The 25,529-nt window shown below is 38.5% G+C and overlaps 2 protein-coding genes across 3 annotated transcripts in view; one reads left to right on the forward strand and one right to left on the reverse strand.

The window, feature by feature from the left end:
• The window catches only part of LOC129778848 (recombination repair protein 1), a 22,573-nt gene extending 6,573 nt beyond the window's left edge, over positions 1–16,000 (forward strand). For both annotated transcript variants that reach the window (XM_055785975.1, XM_055785974.1), the window contains exons 4-6: positions 4,836–4,904; positions 5,850–5,945; positions 14,841–16,000. In XM_055785975.1, the coding sequence (XP_055641950.1) occupies positions 4,836–4,904; positions 5,850–5,945; positions 14,841–15,766 (1,091 nt within the window). In that variant the 3' untranslated portion in view covers positions 15,767–16,000. The remainder of the gene's footprint in view (positions 1–4,835; positions 4,905–5,849; positions 5,946–14,840) is intronic.
• Positions 16,001–22,085: 6,085 nt separating this feature from the next.
• LOC129777539 (alpha-ketoglutarate-dependent dioxygenase alkB homolog 4) lies at positions 22,086–23,277 on the reverse strand. The gene is made up of 3 exons (XM_055783857.1): positions 23,101–23,277; positions 22,416–23,044; positions 22,086–22,340 (listed from the first exon to the last, which is right to left on the reverse strand). Exons 1-3 carry the CDS (start codon positions 23,200–23,202, stop codon positions 22,136–22,138), a joined length of 936 nt encoding a protein of 311 aa, XP_055639832.1. The 5' UTR covers positions 23,203–23,277; the 3' UTR covers positions 22,086–22,135.
• Positions 23,278–25,529: the final 2,252 nt, after the last annotated feature.

The raw sequence follows: 25,529 nt of genomic DNA on the forward strand, positions 1-25,529 counted from the left end.
ATTATTTGTATTCAAAATTTAAAAAAAAAAAACTAAAAACTTTCGGGATGATAATCTGGGAGAGGGTACACTTAATTAACTACAAATCAAAAAGGAATTAACAAGCATTACAAGTTCCAATTATGATTTATCTTCTGTTAATGAGAAATTATTGTTTTTTTTTCTAATATCCGGTATCCGGCCGGATACCAAGTATCGACCGGATAAGCAGGATACCGAATATCCGTTTCATCTCTAGATTAGACTGTTGTGTGCTTCCCGATTGTAAAATAACTGCCGGTTCCTCATTGCTAGGTCTCTATGCTAGCTGACAAGAGAATCGCAAAGACGTGGGGGTTGTGATGAACTTTTCGCTTCTCTTCAGTAACTGAACAAAGGGTATTAACCCATTCACCTAAGATTTAATATGCAACAGAATGGATCAAACAAATATGCTTCGGTCGAACACGCTTGGTGCTATTTCATTACATTTTTGAGCGTTCAAAAACACCCTATGATATGCAATTGCATAGCCTGAAAACGTGATGTACAACCATAATAGCATAACAACCAAAACATAACAACGTACAACCTTTTCAGCTTTGCTTTAATTTCCTACAACCATAATAGGAACATGTATTTTTCGATATTGCGATAATTGGCACGTAGATGTGAAAGTGTACCAATTATGATAATACAAAAATATATGTTTATTTCGATAAAATCGTATAAATTGGCCGAATCACAACATCAAGAAGGTTGTAAAGTATGAGTCAACACTGTGTTTGCATCAAAACAGCCACTTCACAGCATAAAAATCTCATTATTTTGATCGCATATTCGCATATTCTTTAGAAAATGCTAAGAAGCAAGCATCAAAGGGACCCACTATTTTCAAATTAAATTTTTCAACGAAAGAACAATGTTTCGCATGGAATCAGAATCGACAAAGAAGAGATTTCTGATGTTTAAAAATCGTATTAAAGCCTTTAAAAATAAGATATACTTTCTAATCTATCAAAAAACTCATTCGTATTACCATAATTGTTACTATTGCGGCGATACTTCTACTTCTACCCTAATTGATTTTCTTGTTGAAAGAAAATCGCGAGAATCACATACTTTTTATGATGTTCATATTGTACTACTTAACGACTAGGCGAATCTAACCAGAATATTCACCTGCCCACGGATTTCTTAACCCATTAACGACCAAGCTGTAAATAACTTTTTTTTTAACGAAAGTCATTGGTGTTATTTTTTGTTATTGGCGTTACAGAAACCTAAATGTCTCGCTGTCTCACACGCTAGTTAGCATTGTTTTACCCTTTTTCACCCACATTTACTTTCTACGTCTGCACACCACATACATCCTTCGTACAAGTATTCTTTTATCCGTCGAGACCTGCACTGATGCTTTCATTGTAAAACTACTCATAAAATTAATGTTAGGTCCATCTTCATTCATGTCCATACATCACATGTGTGATTTTCCGCCTGTAATCAATAATCCTTATACAATTTTCGCAAAATCGTATTTATGAAATCAATACTTGCAATCACATATCGTTTGTATCGCTTGTCCCTACGCTCTTCAAGATTCGCTGGGATCATCGCCTACAGGAATATCCTCGGTTTTGTTTGTCGTCTCTGAGGGATAAAATACGATCGTGTTACAATATGTTTGCAAATCTTATCAGTGTCTTATCCGATAACAACTGAAACTAACGACGTAGATGTTTTGACTATTATCGGAAATGTTAGTAACACTACAGACAGAGCATCCTGGTGATTACGTCTAGCAATGTGAACAAATGTTCATTGAAACGATTGTTTGTCCGCATAAATAGACGTAAGCGTTTTCCAAATGGAAAAAAATATATTTGAATCCGCAAAATCTCCTAGGCCCTCTTTTTGCCGATAATACCCTTCAACTGGACAGATTATTTCATTGGAAATTTGCATAGTTACGCTTGTAGACGAAAAAAACAACAAAATTGCGTTTTCCCAACACTAATGGTGTTGGTGATTACGTCTCCTATGTAATCATGGGCAGTTAGGGCCTTTCTTGAACCCGCAACTCGAAACATTTCAAGCAAAAATGATGAAAATATTATTGAAATCTTCGGCTTCTGGACTAAATCGCTGCAGAAAACGACTGCAACAGAAACAATAACTCAGGAAAAGAGTAGTAGGCATATTGTGGCGCAGTACAGTAAACATTCACTAACTGGGCGAAAAGGGAAGACCATTCGCGTTTTAATTGGTCCGGCATGTTAAACGTCAAATAAAATCGAGGGGAACTTCAATGAACTGTTTGATTCGCGTTGATCATGAAATTGGATAAACAAAAGGATTCCAACGGAAGTTTCGCATTTAGTGCGACAACAGGTATGAAATATAGTTTGGGGAAATTATTTTTCTGTTATTTAATCAATGTTTTTGTGATGCGAAAATAATGTAAATAAATTCATAACATTTCAAATTACATTCGAATGTCCCTCACAGCATATCTTCCATTTGAATATGGCGTCGATTGTTTACGAAATTCTGCTTTTTAACTGGTCGAAGGACCAGTTAACGTTCGCCTAGTTAAAAAGCAGTCCAGGACCAGTTAGCGAACGATTACTGTATTGCATTCAAAACAAAAATTAACCGGGTAAACGTAACGTACATTGCTGAAGGATCGTATCCTATGTTTCAAACTAACCGGGCAATCAGTAAAAGTAGCTTCCGACGGCGAGTCGGCGGTTGACTCGGATCGCGTCATCTTGGCGGCTTGGGCCGCCGCGTTTCCTCATCCTAGTTAAATGTTGACTTCGTCCCCATTACACTGACCTCAGAATAAATTCGAAAACCGAAACCGAAAGAATGAATTTATAATAGAAATGTGAAACATTTATACAGATGATGTTTTTCCCGCGGCACAATATTTCTAGCCTACTACACTTTTTCTAAGCGGTTGTTTCTGTTGAAGTTGTTTACTGTAGCGATTTGTTCCGGTCACGGAAATCTTGAACGATAAATCAATTTTATGTGATCGATATTTAAACTAAATAATAACCTAACATGCTATTCAAAATATGACAAAAATAAAACATTAAACTTCACAACAGAAAATGGCAAGAAAACCCCAACAATATATTGCTAACATAAAACACTCGGAACAATAACAAAATCATATATAACACACACAAAACAATCTAACACAACTCGACAACATAACGAACAGTCAAGTACCTCATAATTTAATTTATACGATTAAATTAAAAAGAATGGAAAATTGATTCCGCCACCTCGCCCACCATAACCAGTGGGAACCGGAAACAGTAACGATTTATTAAGCTCACGCCTTTCGTTGCCCCCAGCCGCCGATTTTCCTGCTCAAGTTTGGAGTTTTCTGCCTTCATACTCACGAGATCTCTTTCGACTTTTACCTTCCTAAAAACCGCATCATCGATCTAAGAGATATTGATTGGCTCCCAGTCATACACATCTCCATCGTCATCCGCAAGTTGTGAGGAACTAGCAGAAGCGGGGTTCCATCTTGTATCCACTCCACATCCGAATCCGTGTAATTCAAAAACCATACCTCCTGACTGTCACTGAGAACTAGCAGCGGTGAAGTTTCATCCTCAATCCATTGTTCGATCGGATTACTGTAGTTCTCGAACCATTCCGCCTGATGTGTTTTCTTGTTTTCTCCAAACGATTATTTCTTGCATTTCCAACGACCTATAAGAAAGATGTTAGAAATGTTAAATTATACGAAATAATTTTCTTTACCTTGCTTGCAGAACGACCTTTATCCGCCCCTCCTCCAGTCTCATGACTGGCCCAACAACTCTTGGGAATCCTTTAATACTCGCCGCAACTGGTCCTCGCTTTATTTTGGCTTCGGCTGATGATTATAACAGCTTCTCTCTGGTAGTTAACCCCTTCCCGTATTATTTAATTCATTCTAGCGCCCTATGTTATTCAAGTACCCACGAGTGAGACTCGATGTTGTACGGGAAAGGGTTAATCATCAGTGAAAAAAGTATGTTGTGTTGTTTTTTTTTTATCCCATTTATTTATTTTAGGCTCATTAGTATTTTAGCCGTAACAGAGCCGAATTTTAATCGTGTACATTTCACATGGTTGTCATATCTATAATTAAAGCACATGACACAGTTGCCATTCGCCAGTATTCCTTCTATACCATTGCATATGGTACATTTACACAGTAGCTATTTAGGCGTAAGAGTATTCTTTTTGTTCTTCCATTATCCAGTTAGACCACCGGACAGCGGAGACAGTTGATATGATCATTGTTGAGTTATTTATAGAACAGCAGCCCGATGTGTCTTGCAGAGCAGAGCAGTTGTATGGATGAATCGATCTTGTTTCGACCGTGGATCGATCTCCATCGCTGATGATTGTTGCGTGGACGTAGCTATTCTGTAACAACACAAAGATGGTCAATGAGGGCCCTGAGTTATGAACTCACGATCGATCGCTTACTAAGCGAACGCGCAACCAATGTGGCTACGGAGACCCCCTTTGTTGTGTTGTGTTTTAGGGTATTTTTTCACGCAACTTAAAAATCGTTTTCCCCTCAGAAATTGTTTGGTTCCTGATCGAAAACCCTTATACCAATTCTTCTCCGGTTAGATGTTCTGCCAGTTCTTCATTTTTGGTTAGATAGAAATATGAATGGAAACATGGTAGTTTATGCGCCTTTTTGAGCTTTCGTGAATGCGAACAAATATCGAATTTATGAAAAGGGTTTCAATGTTTATTGAAAAAAAGATATAATGCCGCGAACTATACATACATTCTATTTTAAGGTCATGTATTTTTTTCTCGCTTTCTAGAACCAGTATCGCCAGCAGCAGCTCCAATGAAGCGGGGACGTGGCAGAAAGGCAGCGGCTGATCCAGAGGGTAATTAAACTTCCAAGACGGTTTGTGGATTTTTTCACCTAAAAATCTATGACAGACACCTAAATAACCCTTGAGGAATAACTTCTTTATTTGCATTTTCTTTCAATTCTTTAAGTTAGTTTAAAACTCAACCGTAGAAGTGATCGGTTTCTCTTAATCAGTATTTCCACACTGAACATTTTCAATTACTGTAACAAGTGCCAAATCAAAAAGCGGTAGTGACAAAATGCATCAATGTCGAAAGCGTAAAACAGGAAAACTACCCTCCTACCTCCATTTTAGCTGTATCCAAGTAAAACATATTTTAATAGGAGGTTTCATAACAAAAAAAATAAGGAACTATCCCAGCTTTTCCGATAACAATTTTGAACACACAGAAAAAAAAACAAAAGAAGTCACATTTTCGGAGGTTTTGAAACCAAATAGAAATAACAACTATACAAATTTTATTGAATAAAGCTAGATTTAATTCTGTAAAGAAAATAAACTTGCGGCGATACCTTATTTATCGATATCCAAAAATTGAAAATACTAATAACTCCACGTAACGCGCGATACACTTTGGAGGAAACAGCAAAAATTAGCTCGAAACGAAATTAAGGCGCGCTGTCATGAAAGATCGCCAGGTTAGTGAAATTTTTCCTGCTAAATGTGTAACGGTCGTGTGAATTGTATCAGTTTTGGGTAGAACACTTGCGTATTTCGAAAAGTTTCTGAGTATCATTCGTCCCCACGTTGAAAAGGTGATGGACCTTTGCTAATTAAAAAAAATGTGTGCTTGAATTTCACTAATCTGCCTCTTTCTTTGGTTTGCTTGTAGTGGGTGTTGATGTATGGCTTCTGTAATGTTGTGTGTATGTAATGTAACGTTTAATTGTGTAATGTTTTGCTTGATCTATTTGATGTTAGTAGAAATTTTAAGATTTTTTCATTCTTCTGCAACAGTCAATGGAGCCGGCAAAAAGGTCCCAAAAAAGTCAAGCAAAAAGACAATTCCGGAAAATGAGGAACCAGATGAACCGGACGTACCGCTAAACGGAGGTAAGCTCTGATTCGAAACGATCGATTTGTGTTCAATGTGTTATTTAGTTTTTTTTTGTTTTTTGATTGACTCTGTTTAAGGATGTGTAAATTCATACAATTGACATATTTGTAAAAATACTATTTGACTTTTATATCACTATGAATTCAGTACAGAATTAAGGTAATATTATATTATCAGGCACGTAGCGTAACCGGCACGGCACGTTTCATGCAAGACAAATATTATTGCGTGTGTTTCAAATGTGTATGCGTATATAAGGCGGAACGGCTCCGGACATACACAGCACGTTCAGACAAATGCATGAAAGAATTCTCGAAAAGAATATTTTGCCGGTGCCGGGCACGAACTACACGGGCGAGTAGCACCATACATACAAATCAAACGTCGAAGTACGTGGTATGGGTGCGTTCGTCGCTCTCCGGTACGACATTTCAATCGCCAGTAGCATTTCTCCGCTCCGTCTGCGCTGCCGGTCCGTACAGAGAAGTTGCTATGCCTGATGATATGAATACATCATGTATTTGTCTGCCGGTGTCGGTATGTGCCGTTTACGCTACGTGCTGGATAATATAAAACGGCCTTTATGCGAGAAAATCTGGGTCGTTTGGAGGAGCGGACTATATACAATGGGCCTGATCACGAACGTCACTTCACGGTGAAAACGAAGTGAATTGTGTACAACCTTATTACGGTTGTCACCGTGTGTGTAGAATCCGGAAGAGTTCATCCGTCGTGACAACTTTGTTATTATGAATATCACGATACTGTCATGTCACGGAGAAAAACCGGTTTATTTGTCACTTGTATTTTAGATGGCGAAAGCCAGTCACGCGGAATTTTTGCTAACATTTTGAATATTGTCTTGTCTTGTTCAAGAAACAAAAGATAAACAAAGAGCAATTTGCCTGCCTGGTGGCCTTTTTAGAACGAAATTCTGACGTATCCAGAGGACGTAAATTTGTTTATTTGGATTCCGTAAATGCGCTATGGAATGTAATTAAGGATTAAAAATGTAGCTCCCGTAGGCCCATTGAAACATGGCGAAGGTCTACTTCCGATTGTCCTCAATGAACAGAAATTTTTTGTTTCTATTTTTAGGATTAGACTAAGAGAGAGTTGCAATACCATAAAACGGCAATGGAGGCCACTGGCCCAAATACGATCATTATGATTGATCATGTATAATATTGATTTGTTGATAATTTGAATATAAAATAATAATTGTAAAGGTTTTCCCACATTGCAGAGTTAGTTTTTGTGATTCAAACATTCACTATTGGCGGACCAGACCAGAATCAGGACGATAGTTATAACTTTTACGTTATAGATATTTTCAACGGTATTGTTTTGAAGGCATACTTTGAATGAAAGAATATTAAAAAAGTGCTGACCAGTTTCTGTTTAAATAATTATGTTCCTTATGTTCCGTGTATCAAATTACACGAGAATGGGAAGGATAAGAGGATAAAACTTCAGAATCCCATATGGGAGTAGCTTAGATTATACTGATCGTGAGGTGGATAAATTCGGGTTTGTTCTGAGATATAGAAGATATTATTATTCATCAGAATTGTAGAAACGGTTCATAAAAAATGATTCTAAATATTTCTCACTATTCAAACGAGTAAGACAGAGCTAAGTACAAGAGTATAGAGATGGGCAAACCGTTCATGAACTGTTCAAAAGAACTAGTTCACCAAAAAGAGTGAACGAACGGTCGTTCTTTTTTACTGGGCAACAGTTCACATGAACTGCTTACCCAGTTCAGAACGAACTGTGTACGAAGACCGCTGGCTGAACTGTGTATACAGTTCAGTTCAGAACGAACTGAACGGTGAACGATGAACTGTGTATGCAGTTCAGAACGAACTGTTTACGATGACCGCTGGCGGAACTGTTGTGTATACAGTTCAGAACGAACTGACCGCTGGCTGAAATGTGCGTACAGTTCAGAACGAACTGTGTATGGTGATCGGTGTATAAGAGCAAGGCGAGCGATCGAGTTATGCACGAATGCTGCTGCAAGGTAAATAGTCCTCAAATTAACGAATGGAAACAAACGAAAGCCCCATGAAATAACAAAAATAAGATGTCGGTATTGTCGTTTTCATAATAAAACGCAATATTTCAGGACACGATGGTTCTTAAATTGGATTGTTCGATTATTTATCAAATAAAGTTTTAATTTCATATTTTTAAGTTGAGGGTAAATATTTCAGTAAGATATGCAATCACAAAAAAAAACAGTTGAAAGCGAAACGATTCAAACAGTATTTTTCAACAGTAAATAAAAATTTGTGTCGCTGATATGAAATGGTTTTATATTATATCATATTGTGCTTGATAATTTCGAGAAAGTCTTTCGCGTTTTGGTACAGTTTTGCAATAGCAGTTATTGCAAAACATTGTATAAAAGCAAAGCAACGCTAGTTTGTGCTGAAAATAATAAATCACGGCTCAAACTAGATCAAAATTTCAAAATCATGGTTTGATTTTCTATTTTGCTAAGATATTTTTAACAAAATTCGGACACAGAGTTATTGCTAACAAACAGCATTTTATGAATGAAAAGAACAGTCCTAAATAACATTTCACACTTTTTTTATACATGATTTGGCATACCCCCTAATGTACGAAAGAGTGAGTGAACTGCTCAAAAGAACTAATTCACTTAAGTGAACGGTTGGTCACTGAACGGTTCATTAAAGTGAACTGTTTTGCCCATCTCTACAAGAGTATGCGAGATTTCGATTATTAAACATAATAGTCATGTTTTATCTCTAGCGTAAAATTACATTCCTACATACAATATACAACAACTACATTATTCCCGAGCAACCAAGTATTCCTCCTCATCTTTGAACCAGCATTTGATTCACCAAACTAATCATCGAAGTATAATCGCAAGCTTGTCATTCTAAAACATACGATCAATTAAATGGAATATTATCTCATACGCTGTATTAATTTTACCTACATAACGTTCAAACGTCAGAAATTATGCAACCGACACAACGTTCAAACACCCGACATTATGCAACCAACATGTCTATTATAAACGGGAATGAACACTTTCACTTCACGGAGTTCATTTTTACACGCAACTGTCCGTGACAATGATGATCGACACCAAAAGATTAAGTGAAGTGTACGTGACGTGCCAGCGTACGTGGCAGTGATGTTCGTAACCAGGCCCAATATAACGAGACATGAGGAAGTGATGTCGATGCTTGATTTCGATTGGCCCTATGATGCAAATTATTTTTAAATATATGTAAAACGAACAAACTTTGCTTCCTCGATCGCCACTTATTGATATTGAAGGCGCACGAATCGGCTTATCAGCACTTCCGTTCTCATATAAAAAAAAGGTTTTTTTTCTTCATTTATGAGACTCAACCTTCTGGGCTAGTTCGTATTTGGAAAATGGTTTTAACAGTGCCGCGAGGTGCGTTTACAATACACATATTAAAAACATTAATTATTCCTGGTCGTTTGGCGAGGAAATCCGCCTGCCATGGCCCCAAACCAATGGTGGGAAATCCGCGCCGTTCGGACATGTCAACTGTTCTTCAAGTTTAACGAAAGTTTGCTCCAGGCCTACAGAAGTTGCTCCTTATGGCATTATCTACTCGGACTGCCAGTAACCTCCAGTCGCTAGTCGCTAGTTAACTATCGGTGGAAGGTTGAAGTGTGTCACCTGCTGCTCGATTTCATTCGTTGAGACAGTCACGTACGTTGTTTGGCTGTTGTTTCACTAAGGATCATCACTTAGTTGTATTAACTAACACGTCATTGTTGATCACTTTTACTCGTACATTGCCGACAAGCGGGACTCTGTCACGGTCGCCATGTATTACACACGGGGTTTCGGATTAAAGAATGAAGCTACTCGTTTGAACTTCGACTGTAATATAGCTCAACAAATATCTTACGAGCTAACCTAACATTTTCTATATTTGTTACCCGTCAACCCGAGTTTTCCCTGTTGTTTGTAAACAGTCACAGAAGGGCCTTCTTCGAGAACTCGGTGTGTATATTTTACGTTGTATCCAGGCGCGAAACATTCTAAAAACTAAAATTCCAGTGTTTCATAACTATAGAACCAGATGGAAAAACTCTCACTTCTTTACAAAATTAACGTCGATTTCACATGAATTACAATAAATTTCTAATTCGTAGGCCAGCTTTTGTTCTCGATCAGTTCAATCAACACATACGGGGTGGTTTCGACCAAGCTGCGCCATGTTGTAGTATGTGTCTCGTTCCACACAGAGAATACTGATCGTTGAGGCTCTTCAAATCACTCATACTGCTGGTAAGCTGCATCTACTATTCGTACGATCACTCCTCTTAAGTTCTTGATCTAAACAAGCTGACCAGTCCAGAATCTACAGCCCATATCTATCTGCGTGGACGTTGCGTTCAGGCGGAATGAACACATTTTTGAAATTAAAATTAAGAATGGAAATTAACTTTTTCGTTTCAAATTAGTATTTTATTTGAATGAGAAACACTTTTTTTTGCAGGCGGTGAAAAAATTTCATACAAAATTTGTTTTTGAAGACAACTTTATGTTATAATGAAAAGATTTAGTAAGAATTTTTCAAATGTATAGACAAATTGTCAATTAAAAGTCAGGAATACGTGTTTCAAGTTATCAAATAACATTATGTGAAAATTTCTCCAAATTCTAACATTTGAAAACTGGCTCCGTGTCTTCTGATAGAGATTACACTAACGAGTTTGGGACCCAAGTTGGAGGTAGCCACCAGACGTTGACACTGTGCACTGTCATCGCGAATTAAACCATGCCATGACTTTCCGAATTTCATAAATTGATGCCAAATTACCCAATGGTCACGGTTTTAGATGTAAAACCAGAAGAAATTGATTCTGAAGTACTTCGTTGCACTTCGTTGTCAATTTCATCCTTGAAGCTCCTCGTGTCGATACATAGTTTTTCGCTTTCAAAGTAGAGCCTGTTATTGTGGGGGCCAACCGATTGCCAGACTTTGTTTTGTTGGTATTATAAAGCGAAAGTATTCACTCAACACATGGTGATGAATGTTATCAAAAAGGGTCTTACAAGCGACCTTAGCAAAGGATACAACAAATTCTCATCACGCCTTTTGACATCCAACAGCTGGGACCAAGTTATATTTGAGTCACTCAATTTTTGGCCCATAAGATTCGAATAGCCTGAATTCTTTATCCAAACCTTGTCTATTACATGCTTCAACGAATTGAGGAAATTTGCGTATCAAATTATTAAGGTTTGGTAGCTTGACGGAAATTTGAGGGTTTATCAAGGCCGCAGTTTTAATAATTGGATCGCTGAAATCAAATCGCTTTGAAATCTGTTTCAGTAGTTCAATATATATTTTTTTATTCTTTATTTTTGAGACTTTCAGCCTCCTGGGCTGGTTCGTCTCAGCAAAAACGGCCGAAACCATGCCGCGATGTGCGCTTACTATAATTCATTTCACATGCACATAAGTAAAGGGTGTATCACATCAAATTGCATCACGGAAAAAACGCTGTAGAAATTCGCCCAGTAGACCGATCCTTTTGAAAATTTTAGACAGTAAAATAAAAACTATTAAACAACTTTTGGCATTTTCTTTTTATTCATACTTCGAGCCCAAGCCCGTATGCTCGCACCTTCCTTTTTACCCCGTCCATAAGGTTCTGTACAACGTCAGGTTGTAGTTTTTTTTGAACAGAAATCCATTTTCTCTTGAAGTCCGCCTCCGATTTGACAACTTTTGGGTTCTTCCGGAGGGCCTGCTTCATAATCGCCCAATATTTCTCTATTGGGCGAAGCTCCGGCGCGTTGGGCGGGTTCATTTCCTTTGGCACGAAGGTGACCCCGTTGGCTTCGTACCACTCCAACACGTCCTTTGAATAGTGGCACGAAGCGAGATCCGTCCAGAAGATGGTCGGGCCCTCGTGCTGCTTCAATAGTGGTAGTAAGCGCTTCTGTAGGCACTCCTTAAGGTAAACCTGCCCGTTTACCGTGCCGGTCATCACGAAAGGGGCGCTCCGCTTTCCGCAAGAGCAGATCGCTTGCCACACTATGTACTTTTTGGCAAACTTGGATAGTTTCTGCTTGCGAATCTCCTCCGGAACGCTGAATTTGTCCTCTGCGGAGAAGAACAACAGGCCCGGCAGCTGACGAAAGTCCGCTTTGACGTAGGTTTCGTCGTCCATTACCAGGTAATGCGGCTTCGTCAGTATTTCGGTGTACAGCTTCCGGGTTCGCGTCTTCCCCACCATTTTGCCTTTCGTCGCGGTTAGGAGCCTTCTGAACCTTGTATGTACGCAGGCCCTCCCGCTGCTTGGTCCGCTGGACGAATGAACTTGACAAATTCAGCTTATTGGCGACATCCCGGACCGAACTTCTCGGATCACGTCTAAACTACTTAACTACGCGCTTGTGATCTTTTTCACTGACGGAGCATCCATTTTTGCCGTTCTTCACCTTCCGGTCGATGGTTAGGTTCTCGAAGTATCGTTTTAGTACTCTGCTGACCGTGGATTGGACGATTCCCAGCATCTTACCGATGTCCCGATGTGACAACTCCGGATTCTCGAAATGAGTGCACAGGATTAATTCACGACGCTCTTTTTCGTTCGACGACATTTTTCCAAATTTACGAAAAATTGACAGTGAAGCATGGCCAACGTGATCTATACACTCTTATCTGATTATAAGCGAAAGCAGAAGATATAATTCCTAAAAATTAAATTTCTACAGCGTTTTTTCCGTGATGCAATTTGATGTGACACACCCTTTAGTTCAATATAGAAGTCACAACAAATCGATTTGAAAGTCAACTTCATGGATGCATTCAATACTTTTTCGGCTCCTTCTTCTCGATACCAACGTAAACATCTTCAGGCTTCTACAGAAAGTCTTCAAAATCTTTCACATTAAGTTTAGCATCGGCAAATCGTTGCACGTAGCTCTTACTAGCCCATTTATTTTAATATTTTAGCGTAGCGCTTACTAGCCCATTTATTTTAATATTTTAATTCAATTATCGAGTTGAAATAATATAATTTTTAACACGTTGAGTCCTACTGAACTTTTTGTTAGGAGAGCGTTGATTACTGGGACTAAAGGTGCTCATTTGGGTGACAGCGAAAATGGTCATGTCAAATTTCAAAAACCGACCATGTACATTTTTTTATTAGCCCAAAAAAATTACCTGTGCGAAGTTTCAGCTCAATCGGACATGATTTAAGGCTACCTCAAAGTTTTGTTTTTTTGATCTTCGAAAATCTTCCAAGGGGGGAGTAAAGGAAATTTGGAAAATCGATTTTTTTTCGATACCAAATGAATTTAAAATGTATGAAACGTCGAGATCTGGTGTCATCTACAAAAAAAAAATTGGCCGAAAATCGACCTTCTGGGACTGAGGGGCAATGAAGGTATGGAAAAAATTGTCATAATCGAATTTCAAAAATCGACCAGGTACATTTTGTTTATCGGCCCAAAAAATTACCTATGCAAAATTTCAGCTCGATCGGACAAGATTTAGGGGTGCCTCAAAGTGCTAAAACTTTTGATTTTTTGATCCTCGAAAATCTTCCAAGGGGAGAGTAAAGGAAATACAGAAAATCGTTTTTTTTCGATACCAAATGACGTAAAATCGTATAAAACATCGAGATCTGGTGTAATCTCGAAAAAAAATTTTTGGTCGAAAATCTTTTGAGACTTAGCCTCAATGTCCAAAAAATCAAAATTTTGAGAGGCACCCCTAAATCATGTCCGATTGAGCTGAAATTTACATGGTCGGTTCTTTAAATTCGATAATTATTTTTTTCCACACCTTCATTGCCTCTCAGGCTAAGTCTCAAAAGGTCGATTTTCGGCTTTGAGTGCTTTGAGGTACCCCTAAATCATATCCGATCGAACTGAAACTTTGCACAGATCATTTTTTGGGCCAATAAACAAAATGTACATGGTCGGTTTTTGAAATAAGATGATGAAACTTTTTCCGTACATCCATTGTCACCCAAGTGCTCATACACTGTTTGACCGAAGCCAAATGTATGACTCTGTTTGACAGATAAGATTTGATCCACGTGTACTTATCAAAATATTGGACGCAAAACACGACAAGCAACTATTCAGTTATTGGATGCCTAAGTTATTTGCTAGGTCTGTTCTTCGAACCTGTCGGTACATGGTTAGGTTACCTTAAATATTTCAGTCGAATCTGTTGATAATTGAAGAGTGGCAAACAAAAAAGTGTTTTTACAAATCTCAAACCAAACATCATCTGTCAAAAAGAGTCTAATATTTGCCTCCGAAAAAAAGCCACCTTGACAGTTACGACAGTCGGATGTTAACTCGGGTTGAAAGGAAAGCGCAGCAAAATCAATGCGGGGCTCAACGTGTATCCTCCTACCTTTTTTTCGTAGTCATGATTCTTCTTATTTGAAGCTCAAAATGTCATCTCTAAAAACTTCAATCAAAACTTCGACATAAAATATTCATGGTTCTCATGAATTCAAAAAGAGAAATGCATTGCATGGATTTGGGTTATGTTCAAAATTGTTCCCATTCCTCTCATTAAGAGAAACAAAATACTCAGGTAGATGTAATGTCATTTTTTATACCTAAAAGCGTACCTACCTTCCCCTTTTGAATATCGTGTTGTATTTCTACCCCTTGTTGTGTATAAATGACAGCGTGCATACGGCATACGGCATTAATTTAATTTGAATTCAATGCAACCACATTGAGAAACGCATTGAAAAAAATGTCTAACAAGCGCTCGTTCGTAGATAAATTGCGTCGATGTAAGCTTTCATTCCCCTCCCCAATTTGTTCGTAAAATTTCGAAATGATTGAAAATATGCATTTCTTTTGTTCGCAGTAACTCAACGTAAGAAGAAGAAAACTGAAGATGTTGAACCAACCCTGGAAGAATCGACGGCGAAGAAATCGAAAGCAGCGAAGAAACCGGCTGCCGTTAAGGTCAACAAATCCGCTACCGATTATCCTAAGTTGAGCTTCGAGTTAGAAGGAAAAGATTTCAACTATAAAATTTCTAGTTGGAATGTTGCCGGCCTGCGCGGATGGGTCGAGAAAGGAGGACTGCAATACGTTGAGCACGAAATGCCGGATATTCTTTGCCTTCAGGAAACCAAATGTACCGAAGATCAGCTGCCGGATGAAGCGCGTCACATCAAGGGTTACCTTCCGTACTGGTTGTGCAAACCGGGTGGTTACGCAGGTGTGGCAATCTATTCGAAAAAGATGCCCATTAACGTAGTGTACGGTTTGGGGGACGATGAGCAGGATGCGGATGGCCGATTACTAACAGCTGAATATGAGAAATTTTATCTAATCTGCGTATATGTGCCGAATGCTGGGCGCAAGCTCGTCACTTTACCGAAACGTTTGCGGTGGAATGAAAAATTCCACCAATATCTGAAGGATTTGGACTCGAAAAAACCAGTAATTATCTGTGGAGATATGAATGTCGCTCACGAGGAAATTGACTTGGCTAATCCTAAAACCAACAAGAAAAATGCCGGTTTTACACAAGAGGAAAGAGATGGTATGACATCGCTGCTATCGATGGGTTTCGTTGACACCTTCCGGCGGTTGTATCCTGATCAGAAGAGCGCGTATACCTTCTGGACTTATATGGGTAACGCAAGGGCAAAAAATGTCGGCTGGCGATTGGATTATTTCATCGCCTCGGAACGCCTCCAAGGTAAAATAGTGGACAATGTTATCCGCACGGGTGTGTACGGGAGTGATCACTGTCCAATAACGCTATTTCTGAGTCTCTAAGCTGCTCGCACCGTACACAATCCAGTCTTTTGTGTATAAGTTTCGTTTTTCGGTTTGTTACAAGTATCACATGGCCTTAGTTAAAAAACCTCGATAATGGCATTAGATTCCAATTAGGGTTTGATTTGTTCAGAAACGGTTTTAAAGACTCCTTGTTTAATTTAATCCCAAGTTTTAGAAAACTGATCAGTGAACAATGGATATAAAATATTGAAATAAACGTGTGTATCCTCATTTGAATTGTGTGAAATTATTGCCCAAATGGAACATAGGGCACTATTATATAAATCGAATCGAGAAGTCGATACAATCACTATCACTATCACACCGAGCAAAATTTAGTATTTTTGAAATCGAGATAATTCCTTAACGAGCTCTAACTTCATGTGTAGCAAATTGCATATATCTGAGCGTTTTTGAACGGTTTCCCAAATGGAGAATATCAGGGACGCAAAGTCACAGGAGGGTTGTGTCCGAGGCACGACAGTTCGTTTACCCCCGGTAACAAAGCTTCATGACGCTGCGAGTACGTTGCAGCAACGTTCGGCTCCTGCAGTCGTCGTAGGTGGTACCGTGCTGAGCGCTGGTGTCTTATGTTATTGACGACTGACAGTTTAGAACGCAGTTTGACCATCACCAGGTAGTCTTAATCGATGCTAGCATCACGACAGGTTCTGACGTCGATGATATTCGAGAAGTGCTGAACGTCGATCAAAACTTGGTCAATTTGTGTTTCTGTTTGTTGTAGTGATCTCCAGGTGTAACGCTATTGGAGGCTGTGCTGAAAGAAGGTGCTACGTATGGCCATGTTCTCGGAGACAGCGAATTCGATAAGTCCTAGGCCGTTTAAGTGGATTCTCTGATGGGCGCTGGACCTACCAATTACCGGTCTGAACTGTGAAGGTGGAAGCTAGCCACAAATGGCTGCCACAATGACGCTCATTTCTTTAATCTCCCTCCTTCACCCCTCGCCCGAAAATCAGTAATTTTGCGAAACTGTGTGAAAATAACTATCGTTTTCGCACACTTCCCATCAAGTAATATCAACCAAACTCTAATCGATTACTCACAAGATATTAAATGTTCATCTGCTGTCGCACTGTATAGTGAAAAACGTCGGAAAACTCGAGCTAGTGCTCTGAAAGTTAAATTTTCATTTTTCAATTTTCGGCAATGGTTTGATTGTTTGGTGAAAGCATCGTTATTTTTTCGACACTGATGCCAGACAACATAATCGAAACAGCTATAAAAACCACTCAATAAAATGTTATTCCTGAGTCATAGCGTTTCATGTCATGAAAATCAATAGAATAAAATTGTGTTGATATCAATACAATTATTATTTTTACGTTTAATGGGTCTATAATGTGAGTTTTAGCAACTTTAAAATTGGTTAAGCAGATTGTATTGCAAAGCTCGGAACACTGCCACGGCTGCCTACACTGAGAGGAAAATTTAGTATATATGACCAATTTTTTGGTAAATATTACCAATCCGCTAGTCATTTTTTACCCTACTAATCATTGGTACATCCTACGAAAAAAAAATTGGTAGACACAAATGTCAAACAAAACTATAGTTTGTAAGTCCAGAGTTAGCTCAATTTCGGCTTTAGTAATGGCTGATTTGTTGGCCCTCCATTGGTTCAATATAATTGAGTAATATAATTTTTATTTCAAATATTTTTATTCTTATTAATATTCTTATTTTTATAAAATATTGAACAGCTTTTCGTGCAGGCTTTCAGCGAGCGAGTTGGGTATCACAGTACTTAAAAGTGTGCTTTTTGGACACTTGCAAAATTTTGCTGGATCGCAAGTTGCATCTACTCGTTCTCATTTTCGAGAATGATTTGACGCCGGAAATCGGCACCACGTCGTACGTACCCTCGATAATGCATCTCGTACGCTCTTCACTTTCTCTGACGTGGCTCACGCTGGTCACGGGTGTCTCTTATTCGAATACGTTTTCAAATACAACCGCGTTCAACACATGAAACAGCGTTATTTCTACAAATTCGTTCTATAATTGCGTAACACAGTGCCAAATATTTTGGAAATAATTGAGCATTTACCTATTTTTACAGGAAATCCCAATGGAAGCTGCATAGTGAAAAAATCTCTCAGTTTAGTCACATGCGGATTGATCATCAAAATTTTCGAAACCGGCACCGAATCGTCTTCATTATTGCCACTATTAACCGCCTTCACAAATGGATCTTTATCTTTGTCTACTTCCTTCCTTTGGCGGATTGCTTCATTTCCGATCGAATGCTCCAACCGCGCTTCTAATGATTGCTTCCCCGCTGACAACACGACCAGAATCAAAGATGTTACTGCTTGATGACTCTCCTGATGACTCTCCCCACCATCCTCAGACGCGGATTTTCTGTTGTTGCGCTATATGAAGTCGTGATTTGTGGAGGAAATTGTGTAGCAAATAGGACACATATCGCTTTCCCTCCGATTCTTCGATGGAAGGATTAGTGGGCTGCTGTCGGTGGTAGTGATGGTAATGGTTTTCGCTGGGTTCCGTCGCCAAGTACTGCTGTAGAACTAATGTTGTCGTGACGATGTGTTTGAAATTGTGAAACTTTCGCCGTAGCATATCGTTCATCAGCTAGTGGAGTTTTTGCTGCAGACAGTATATTATTGGAATAACACCGACAATCTGCGCTATTGCTGCTGCTTCTCATCCGAGTCGATGTTATCCGAATCGGTGCTGGTAGTCTCTTTAGCTGTTGATTGCTCAGTGTGAAACGGTTGTTGTTGGTTTCCTCGCTGCTGACGATACGATTGGCCCAACTGATATCCCTCGTTTCCTGGAACAACGAATCGATCGAGAGGCGGTCCATTGCTGCTGTTGGTTGCGATCTGCGGATAATAGATTAAGGGGAAAATTCAAACAATAATCGGATCATCAATCAATTGTGCACGGCGACATCCACCGTTTTTGGCCTCTGATGATTTTGGTAATATTTACAAAAAATGTGTACATTTTACAAATGTTTCGACTACTGAAGATATAAAGTTTTTCTCCAGTGTATGCTTTCAAAAACAGTAAATGAAAAAGTATTACATTCAATCAAAATGCCTCGGCCAACGAAGAGAAGGGTTAAGGCTCTCCAACTGAAATATGTGAAAACAATACGATCAATGGAAGAAAATATTAAGGAAATATAAACATCGAGTTACTATGCGGAAGAACTTGTTATTACCAAAAGAGCCTCAATTCGCATGTGTTATAAATTTGCTCATGTTACGCTCGTGTATAATCAGAATTTTACTTCATATGCAAATGCACCTTCTATATATATATATATTTATATTTGCAATTGTTCATCGGAACATATCGTTCATACATTTTATTTGAGTATTGAATTGTAATTTTTTCAAATGTATTCAAAGACTCATACTTCAAGTCATTTTAACACAACCGCTACCACATACAATTTCACACATACACTTGGGCTAAATGTTTCACAATGCATGATCGGTCATTGATATGAAGCAACCAACATTTAAGTTCAAAATTTGAATTGGAATTCATTGTATCACTCACCTTTCATACAATATTGGGGAAAAAGTGATCCATTTTTTTTGGGTGAAATTCAAAACTATTTTTAATATGCTTCGGATTGTCCGATTTGGGTCAAATATGCACCGTTTTGTTGGAAAATTTGTTGCCATTTTAAATGTAGCTTCATTATGTCTATCATAGAGGTCTTGGTCTTTATTTGCCAAAAAATCTAGCAGTAGATTTTTACAATCTTCTTTTGATCCCAATTTCTTATAACTTTGGTAATTTTGCAATGCGATAAAAAGGTGGTAATCGTTTGGTGCCAGGTCTGGACTATATGGTGGATGCATTAAAACATCCCAATCAATCTCTCGGAATTGTGTGGCCTTGCGTTGCCCTGATGGAACACCTCTTCTGTTGGCCAATTCTGGACATTTCTGGTCAATCGCTAGCGTCAAACGATCTGTTTATTGACTGTAGAGATCATAATTTAGTGTAGGCATCGGGGGTATCTCAAATAGCAAACACAGCTTTTGATTTTACATCAATTGAAAGTTGAAATTTGTGAACTGTGAGTATAGCGTAGATTTGGTATACGGGTGCCCGTTTTTGCTATGGGTTTGTTTTCCGAGAGTGTGACAATATTATTGTGTGTGCAGTGAGAATATTACAATGAATGAAAATCTACGGAAGCATATTGATGCCGGGAGAAGCAGCAATGTTTCGTCACAGTTTACGCACGCATCAGTTTCGTGATTTTATATCAGCTTGTTAAACACAGAATAAGGAAAACATGCTCAGAATATGTTGAGTGCGTGATGCCAGATGTTAGAGGTAATGTGTTTCTCTGGAGAAAGGACTGGTGGCTTTCCCGGAGAGAATATCAGAAATACAGTAGAGAATTAGAGAACCATAGGGTGTACCATGCAAAGAAAGATAAGTGCTAATAATAAAATTTAAAGATTAAAATTACAAATCATATGGTTCAATTTAACAGAATATATCGTCAGTCCGATTGGTTTTGGAGGGTTTCTCTCGGTTGCCTTCTTGGGGGTCCCGGGAATGGCTCTCCGCCGTCGCAATTAGATTTCTAATCTAATTTTTGAAAAACGAAAAATTTCACCTGGATGATTGTTTCTGGAGCGGGTTTCTCTGGTTTCTCAAAAATACTGAATCTATCACGGAATGATTGTTTCTAGGGGAGTTTTCCCGGTGACCTTCTCAGGTTTACCAAAAAATAACAGAACATTTCATCGGGTCAATGTGTTTCTTCGATTACCTTGTCAGGTTTCCTACTGTTAACTATCCGTCGAAGTGTTAGAATTTCGAAACAAAGTGCGATGAATATTAGAATATATAGCCAGCCCAATTAATTTTACAGGTTTTCCTTCTCAGGATACCCAAATATAATCTTTGCCTCAACACGCGGCATTTTATTTTTGTTAGCAAATGAGATTTTCAGTGTCGTTCGTGTCGACGCCGAGTGGACGTTAATTCGCGTTTGCGTAATCATATCACTTACCTCAGTAAATCCTGATTATTACCTCTGCCCACTAACAACTGTCCCTCCCGTGATACTCACTAGGGAACCACGCTGTAGAGGCGACACTTCTGGCCTTCGGGCGGCGATTATCATACTAACATTCCTTCCCTTCCCCTGGTGACTGTAAGGACGTGGCCGGCGTCGTTATTGATTATTCAAAGTTCGAATCACCAAAACATTCACAATGAATGATTTGCTACTCCCAAGCGTCATTCAGTATGTTCTTTGTGCAATTTCGCTGGCTCCGGTCAATCACGAAGAGCAACAACGTGTACAGTCTACCCAAGCTCAAGCTCAAGCTGTAGAGATAATAATTTAGTGTATTGCACTAAAAGAAAAATTTTAAAGATAAAAATTAAAATTAAGAAAAAATAAATTAAATTTCACATGTTCTACTGTTGCAGTATCGGCACCATAAACACCATTCACAATTTTAGCGGCCTGGCTTGCATTTTCGCATTTATAAAAGAAAAAGTGTAAAATGTCCCGATTTTCTCTTTGTTGACCTCCATTAAACCCTGTAACTCACAACTGAATGGAACAAAAAAAACCAGCAAAAGCATTTTTTTGTTTGTCTGAAATGTCACCTGTACAACGAGCCTAAACTTGAAATTGTATGATCGATATTACACGAGATAATGATTACTAAATCCAGCTACTGCGAAAATAATGGATAACTTTTTCCCCAACCCAATACTTGCAATGTCGATTTCGCCCAGGCCCTTGGTTTTGAAATCTTTGTTAGGGAACACAATTCGGTGGAAACAAAAGCTCCTCCTATTTTCATGTATTTGCAATGCCCATTTCACCAGACCTATAGTTTCATGAAATATGGGGTTGGAGAAAAAGAAATGTCATATTTCTGATTGAAATTTGACGCTTTATTTAACATACTTAAAACTATCCAATTTAAGTCAAATATGCGCCGTTTTGTTCGCAAACTTGTTGCCATTTAGAAGGCAACTTAATTATCCCCCCCTTATAAAACCCCCCTCATTATTTGCAAAAAACTCAGATAGCCAATTTTCGCAAAAAATGTTTTTTTTGAACAACCTAAAATGGAAATGGTTACCCTAACAAAAAAATAAAAAAATACGGGTCTCATAATTTGCGATAAAGAACAAAACTACCACTTTTGACAAAAATCTGAGAACCACTATATCGGTTTGGCATGGAATGGCTGTATATATAGATAGATATGGTCGATTATTTCGTAAGGAATTCGATGTTACAAGAGACAAGAGAAAACATTTCCCAGTGATTTCCCTCCAGAGTCAAATATATTCTACAACGATTTCATATCAAACTTAAGTCGGTATTTCTATGTGATTCCAAAATCTCTGCGCCAGCCGGAGTATTTCTTCACCTTTTTCATAGTCACTTCCATCTTTTAAATACAATGGTGTAAATTCTCGGTAAGCTAAACAGACCCGTCGTTCGGTAATATCCTCACGGAGAACAGAGTGTTCCCACTGGTATCGAGGAGATCCATATATGATCAGGAGAGATCGTCTGAAATAAACATAACAAGTTAGTACTTATTATTATTGTTGATTATCAGGACTGCGAATTGTTCGAACAGCTTACCTCGGCATCGGAATCCTGACAATTCGATCGTCGAATTTATCCATCGTTGGTTCTTCCGGTAAATTCATTATCAATTTATCTCTGTATTTATCAACAAAATCCAGGTTATATCGCTTTTTGCCATCATCGCATTGATACTTGGACATTGTCAGCACCGAATCACTGAGCAAATTCACCGTCACGATTCGCTCTCCCCATACCCAGCAATCGTCGATATGGGGATCAATAGAGGCCCCCCTTTCGGGTGTATATTCTAGCGAACATTGTTCTATCGTTTGAAATCCTTCCATCAGTGGTACCTGTTTGAATTTATCCTGAACAAATTCGGAAAACTTGGGGAATCCTCCGAAGTCGCCGACACGTATTTTTGTTTTCTTAAAGTTTGTTTTCGGTCCGAAGTTTTGCTTTCGTCTTCCACTCTGAGAAATGTCCCATTTCATTTCATCAATGCCTTGCATTAGTTTCCTTTCTTCCTGTTCACTCAAAAAATTCAAGTCAATATATACTCCGGGATAATCTTCACCCACTTGGCCTCCATGGTTATGGCTATGTTCCGAAATAACATCATCCGTATTCCAGCCGGTGTAGATTTTATTGCAATGCGGACAAAAGGAGTAGACTTTACCACTCTGAAATCACGAATAGGTAATGTTTTTTACAATAACACATTAGTAATCGTTGTTACCTCCAATAATCCACTAGACTGGTGTCTTTCAAGATTAAAATCTTTCTCGCAAATGAGACACGTTCGCCGTCCCTTGCAGCCACAAGGACGTGGATGATCCATATTCTGATATTTCTTGTAAATCGCCCCGTACCAACACGTTTGTTTACATTTAGTTATGTTATTCTCTGAATTGATTCTGACAGCGGACTAGAGATGTGCCATCCGCTCATGAGCTGTTCCGAAGAATCGACTCTTTGAAGTGAGTTGAAGCGGAACAGCTCGCAAAAAAAATCAAACAGCTCTTCAGCTCACTTTGATGATGATGAAGGAGAGAAAAGAGCTGTAGAATTGAAGAGAGTGTGTGAGCTGTAAGATTCAAATGAACTGACCGTCTCTCGCTCTTCGTGTTAAGACATCAGTTTAGTTTCATTTGTCCCTCGTCTTTTCAACTGTTATATTCGCGTTGACGGCATTGAGCTTTGTTTACCAGTTTAGGGGGCGCCAAAAATAATAATTGGCTCTCAGGCAGAATGAACACGTTTTTAAAATTCAAATTATTAATGAAAATTAACTTCTGTGTATCAAATGAGTATTCTATTTCAATGAAAAACACTTTGTTTGCAGGCGGTGCAAAAATCTCATAAGATTTTTTTTTTTTGAAGAAAACTTTCTATTGTAATGTAAAGCCTCAGTAAAAATGTCGGAAATGTTGTACTCGCCGAGTCTGTTGTAAATAATAGTCTGGAATACGTGTTTCAAGTAATTAATAATATGGTGTGAAAAATTTCATTTGAATTTTAACATTTTCAAACTGGCTTCGTGGCTATCGAGTTTGGGACCCAAATTGAAAGTCGGCTCTGACAACTGAGCTGAAGAGCTGTTCATAAAGAACAGCTCATTTAGATGAGCTGATATGATCAGAGCTGTTCATCATGATGAGCTGATTTGCACACCTCTACAGCGGACTGGCAACCGTTGGAAGCAAGGCGCTTATATCAATGTATAACAGGTGAAGCAACATCATCACTTCAATCAAGACGGGTCTATGGTACTAGGTGAGGCCGTTTCGTCACTAAGTTGGTTAGGGGAGCGGTATATGAAAACAGCACGGAAGAAAGTAGAAGGGGAATTATTTGCTTGTAGCATAAAAGAGACAGACTGATCACGAGCGACCTTCGGCAATAGCGTATTGTGTTTTGTTTACAAACAAAATACAGTAGACTTCCAAGATGGCTGAAGAGTGGTTTTAGCAAGTTGGCCCACCTTAGCATATACTTCTACGCGCCTTGATTATTGCTACGATACGTAATTTTTGCCTTTTCACATGCGAGAGTAGTGGAAATGAGAATGAAATCCTACAAAATCATCCCTTGTTTTTCACATAAATTCGCGAAAGCCGAATACAGTAGGCATCGTTCGAATAAGCGTCGTAGCAGTTTGTAGAGAGTCGCCTGCAGCGTTCTGTTGCTGTTTGTAAACAATGCCGACAGCAATTCCAATATGGTTGAAAGTGCATTCCATATGATTGTTTCACCTGGTATATACAGAGGTGCCTTGGTTAGAACCAAGATAGTAGAGTTAACAGGTGGCTCGTAATTTACACTATTTAAGGTGGCCGTACACTGTTTGCCCGGAGGTCAAATATTTGTTATTTTTTGACAGATAAGGTTTGATTTGATATTTGTACAAACACTATTTTGTATGCCACTCTTCAATTTTCAACAGTAGTAAACAATATCAAACACCGAACATGGAAAAAATCAACTGAAATATTCAAGGTAACCTAACCATGTACCGACAGGTTCGAAGAACAGACTGAAAAAATATTTTAGGCATCCAATAATTGAATATTTGCTTGTCGTGTTTTGTGTAGAATATATTTGATCAGTACACGTTGACAAAATTTTATCTGTCAAAAAGAGTCAAATATTTGGCTTCGGTCAAACAGTGTATGAGCACCCTTAGAAAAGACTTAAGGTGGCCGTACACTGTTTGCCCGGAGGTCAAATATATGATATTTTTTGACAGATAAGGTTTGATTTGATATTTGTACAAACACTTTTTTGTTTGCCACTCTTCAATTTTCAACAGTGGTAAACAATGTCAAACACCGAACATGGAAAAAATCCGCTGAAATATTCAAGGTAACCTAACCATGTATCGACAGGTTCGAAGAACAGACTGAAAAAATATTTTAGACATCCAATAATTGAATATTTGCTTGTCGTGTTTTGTGTAGAATATATTTGATCAGTACACGTTGACAAAATTTTATCTGTCAAAAAGAGTCAAATATTTGGCAAATATTTAGAAAAGACGTATGAGGAATGGCAAGACGAAAAGTTTGGATTTGTTTATGTTATTACTTACGCTGATATGGTTACATTTGATTTCGTCGAAGGTATTTGAAGCAGTATAATAAATAAACAGTTGTCGTTGAAAATTGT

This window comes from Toxorhynchites rutilus, chromosome 3 (genome assembly GCF_029784135.1).
Source record: "Toxorhynchites rutilus septentrionalis strain SRP chromosome 3, ASM2978413v1, whole genome shotgun sequence".
Classification (NCBI taxonomy): Eukaryota; Metazoa; Arthropoda; class Insecta; order Diptera; family Culicidae; genus Toxorhynchites; species Toxorhynchites rutilus.